Here is a 5,000-nt window from a genome sequence, read left to right on the forward strand (position 1 = left end):
CGCAAAAATAACAAAAACCGTGATCGACCGTAACCTACAAAAATTACATTACTGCTGGCAAAACCCTCGTTGACTCTTCTGTTCGCATTCAGTCACCGTCCAGAAGACCACCTGCCTACGTCCCCCCGGGGCTGGCTGGCCGGACACGCCACCGCACTTAGTGCTTGCGCCCAGATATTCGTATCCCATCTCATTATAGATGTGTTTACCTACATGTGTTGTGAGTCACACGGTAACTACCATTGCTATTCACTCACATTATCTTACAAACTGGTGACAACGATGGTCGTTGCGTCCTTTTGGTTAGCAACACGAGCCCACATCTCCGAAAAAAGCTCTACCAACATTTCCAGATACAGTGTCTTCAAACCAAGTGAGAACCCATTATGGGCTCATTCATATATCTTCCCTCCTTTCTTCTCCCATAAATGTGTTAAGCCATATAAATTATATATGCAGTCACTCTAAACTTGGTTTGGCTGGGTAAAAGTGTTAAGTGCGGAAACTTTTGTAACAAGAAATAGCACACTTTCTGTCCTCAGGTCGCATTTCTTATCTTAAAATATGCGGTCAATAAACATGTATATGATTCATCAAGTAGTTATTTAATTTCTCTCGTTTTGAGAGATTATTGTTTCATCTACAACGAATTCAACATGTTTGTGATTTTCTCTCAAACAGATAATCAACTCCTTGTGATTTTGCATAGTTATTTCACGGAATTCTATGTACTTCATTCTCTTCTTGTACGAGTTTCGTGATTGAAAATTAGAAATTCGCCCGTTCTTATTCTTCAGTTCGTTTAATTTTCTTACCGATTTCATTTCTCTTTATCGTGAACATCGTAGCATATATTTCTACTCTCATTAATTAATAGCTTGGCCACCTCCACCTCCTGTTTCTTTTGCATACGGTCAGTCGCGCGCGTGAGAAGACCTATGGTTATGTGAGACAGCTGGCTGTTCCTGTTATTTGGTTGTTATAGTTGTTCAAACCACAGGAATAAGTTTGGCATCGTTACATTCCTCAGTGGTAACACGCTCTATCGGCGCTAGAACGGAACTTTTAACGCGATTTTAGCATACATTAGCATTATTGAGTATAGCGCTATTATATTCTCCATATCATAGTGCACAGGGATGCCAGATCGTTTAATAGATCTATGCTACGAAGTTTATGATAATTGGTAAAAGTAAAACCGAAGTTTTTCGTTCGATCGGGACTTTTATTCGAGTCGGTGTGAGTCCATTACCACATCCGTTCATAAATGCAGAACTAGGATTTTATTTGATTATTCATCATGCCCTACTCACTCTAAAAGTCACTTGCATGTTCTAGGTTGATCCTAAGCGATCTTGTGATTCCAGATAGATACCTGTACGGCATATCACGAGCGCCCATCACAGATTTGCAGAATAGAGTGGGTTATTTATAGATTTTCCTGTCTCGTTTAGATCATTTCTTTTCGTCGGCAATTTGGGACACGGCTACCTCGGTATATCAGAATTTTGTAGGGAATTTGAATGTTATATTAAATAGAATCATGGATTGCCTAGTACTTTTCTGAACCGGGAAGATTTGCTTGTGAAATGCTGGCAGATAATTTTTCATGTCACCGTTCAGTAATGCGTACATTCTGTCGCATATTATACGTAGAATTCAATATGGTAGTTGAAATAATTTTGTATTAACATTATTGGTAATCTATCACATTCAGTTAAAATGAACGTCAATCACTATGATTCATTCTTTGTGTGAGCTCATTCGCTCACCCATACACTTACTCACTCGTCCACCCAGAACCAAAGACCTTAAAACTTTTTCATTAATAGGGTTTGTTGCTGTCGCAGTTGTAGGCGTAAAGATTGGTGATGCCCGCGATTTTACCAGTCGTGACAAGTGACAACACTAAGCACATTAATTCGCATTTTACACATTTCTTTTGCTAAGTGACAAATGGTTCAAGTGAATCCTCACGGATTGCTGTTGGCGTTTCCCTTATCTACTCTTATATCTATCAGAGATTGTTTGTAGTTTAAGCCGATCCTTGCAGGCCGTCTCCCTTTCAAAAGTGAAAAAAAGCGAAAATGAATTAAAAACTAACATTAAAATCCGTAAATTTATATAAATACCGGCTGGTAACACTTAATATCCTTATCTCTGTCACCTTTCTTTTTCTCTTATTATCTTGGCCTTTCTGGGTATCATCTGGTTCATCGGAGGAGAGCCCCGCTGCAGTCTCCTAAGGATGCCATGGGGAAGGATGTCACCGGATAATTGCCAGGGCGCCGCCTGCTAGGATGTCCATAGATCTAATGAAGGGCCAGGAACTCATCAGTGCACGTACCATTCGCCCCAAGATGCTGTGGAAAAACACACTTGCCTGAATCCAGTCGCCCTAAGATACCAGAAAGGGTGCCACCTTCCCAGATGCCCGTAGATCCAGACGAAGGCTACAAGGATGTCTAGACAGCCAGTCAGGTCCAGACAAGATGGGTCTTCCCGTGAGGCAAATCAAATGGCACTTCGAGGGCAAGTCACCGAGAAGGTGGCCAAGGCATATAGCATGATTTGTGTAAGCCATTAGCTCAAGATCACGTCTGCGGACAAGAGTCAAATTAAGTTTCACACGTCTGTATGTGAGCTGCACGTTCGTACAGAACCTTCGCCACAGCTGTAGCCTAATTGTCAATTATGGCTGACCCTAGTTGACCCTTCTGTTCGCATTCCATCACCGTCCAAAACACAATCTACCTGTGGCACTCCACTGCACTCAGCACTGCTCCCAGATATTTGTACCATTTGTTCTTTTTACTGTGTTGTACTCTTCATCAATAAAGCCTCCCTCTCTCTTTTTATTTTTATTTCTCTTTCACTGCTGCCATCTCTCTCTTTAATTGTCTTCCTTCTCTATGTTACTCTAGTTGACCCTTCTCTCTCTCTTTCCATGCTCCTCCTCTCTTTCCCACTGACCCCTCATCTCTCTCTCTCTCTCTCTCTCTCTCTCTCTCTCTCTCTCTCTCTCTCTCTCTCTCTCTCTCTCTCTCTCTCTCTCTCTCTCTCTCTCTCTCTCTCTCTCTCTCTCTATCTCTATCTCTCACTCTCTCTCTCCCTCTTATTAAAGATTCAAAGGGGAATGTAAAAATTAATAAAAACATATATGCGAGAACCATAGGAAATTGTAAGGATAGACTATGGTAGCACAATCTCCACAAATGCAATAATATAAGATTTATAGAGGAAAATACTTAATGCTAAAACAGGACCGCAAAATATAAACATGATTTAGTTGAAGAGTTTTTTCTTTGATCATTTTATTACAGCCAGCGATTTCTTCTTTTACTTATTAATCTGTTAATCATTATTATCGTCATCATGGTCACGATCTTCATCATCTTCATTTTCATATCATCATTCTTATCATTGTTGTTATCATTATTGTAAAATTATAATAGCAGTAGTAGTAATAATGAAAATAATAACAAAAGTAAGAATAATAATCATAACAATGATAATAATAATAATAATAATAATAATAATAATGATAATGATAATGATAATAACAATAATAAAAATAATGATAATTATCATTATTATTATTATTACTATTGTCATTGGTAGTAGTAGCAGAAGTATCATATCATAATAATCATTATTGTTATTATTATTATCATTATCACTATCATTATCATTATCATTATCATTATCATTGTCATTATCATTATCATTACCACTATCACTATCACTATCACTATCACTATCACTATCACTATCATTATCATTATCATTATCATTATCATTATCATTATCATTACCATTACCATTATCATTATCATTATCATTATCATTATCATCATCATTATCATCATCATCATCATTATCATCACAATAATCCTTATTATGATAATCATTATCATTGTTTATATATTCTAAAGTTCTTTTTTATTTCAAATAATTGCCCAACAGAACAATTTTATATGATACAGCATAAATACAAAAACTGACTGACTGACGTAACCAAGGACAGGGAAAACAAACTGTTTGCTTCTTTTCCAGATATTCAGCCTACAACTCGAATCATCTGAAGGACCAAAGATGGATTCCCAGAACCTGCTTTCAGAGTCTGGCCTCACGGAGCCCGACTCCAAAAACAGAACCATACTTCCAGTAGTTTCTACAATAGTTCCGACAGTCACCACCTCACAAGGCAATGTCACCTCTACGAACCTCCGCAAAGTACCTCCCAGAAAGAAAAGTAAGCAAAAGGTATCACAGTCGGACGACCACGCAAGTTCTCAGCGACAAGTTAATAAAACTACATATCTCGTTCCTCAAAGCAGCAAACTTAGCCGAGCTGTATATAATCAAAGTTCCAAGCCCTCTGAGCCCCCCGGGCCAGTATTCAGCGCGGCGGACGGCGATCCAGACGCAGACAGGGCTCGTCGGGAATCTCTAGACCGCTCAGTGTGCAAGCATGACCCATGCAAGCACTCGTCGTGCCATCCGAAGCCAGAAGAGGAATCTGGCTTCATCTGCATATGCGCAAACGACGTGAAAGTCCAGCCTGGGGAGGAGTGCGACAGTTATCATTGTAAGCAGTCACTGGCTTCTCTCTTATTTACCTCTTTATTTACAGAATTGTGAATGGACTACACGCACACACGCGGAAAAAAAGAGGAAAAAATCCTTGACTACTTTTTATCTCAATGCTACCAATAGCTTTGACAAAAGAATATTGTAAATAAAGTTGTTGCATAAAGGTAAAACACAAAACGTTGATTGTTCGTTGACTTTTAATCTTGTGACTCTCCCACAGTGAACTTCGAGCCGTCGGCCGAGCCCATAAAGCCCCCGGGCGCCATCACGTCGCAGGACCAGGTGAGGCCAAAGAAGCTGGGCGTTCATCGTTTGTGTTGTATTAATTATGACTAGATGTTACTGCCATTCTGTTTTTGGCATTTTTTATAACAATGACAAGAGTGATAATAATAACATTGATA

At 39.2% G+C, this 5,000-nt stretch overlaps 1 protein-coding gene across 5 annotated transcripts in view; it reads left to right on the forward strand.

The window, feature by feature from the left end:
* The window catches only part of LOC125034121 (tyrosine-protein kinase transmembrane receptor Ror-like), a 43,709-nt gene that overhangs the window by 13,223 nt on the left and 25,486 nt on the right, over positions 1 to 5,000 (forward strand). For all 5 annotated transcript variants that reach the window (XM_047625768.1, XM_047625766.1, XM_047625767.1 and 2 more), the window contains exons 3-4: positions 4,057 to 4,591; positions 4,817 to 4,878. In XM_047625768.1, coding sequence (XP_047481724.1) covers positions 4,096 to 4,591; positions 4,817 to 4,878 — 558 coding nt within the window. In that variant the 5' untranslated portion in view covers positions 4,057 to 4,095. The remainder of the gene's footprint in view (positions 1 to 4,056; positions 4,592 to 4,816; positions 4,879 to 5,000) is intronic.

This window comes from Penaeus chinensis, chromosome 17 (assembly GCF_019202785.1).
Source record: "Penaeus chinensis breed Huanghai No. 1 chromosome 17, ASM1920278v2, whole genome shotgun sequence".
Lineage (NCBI taxonomy): Eukaryota > Metazoa > Arthropoda > Malacostraca > Decapoda > Penaeidae > Penaeus > Penaeus chinensis.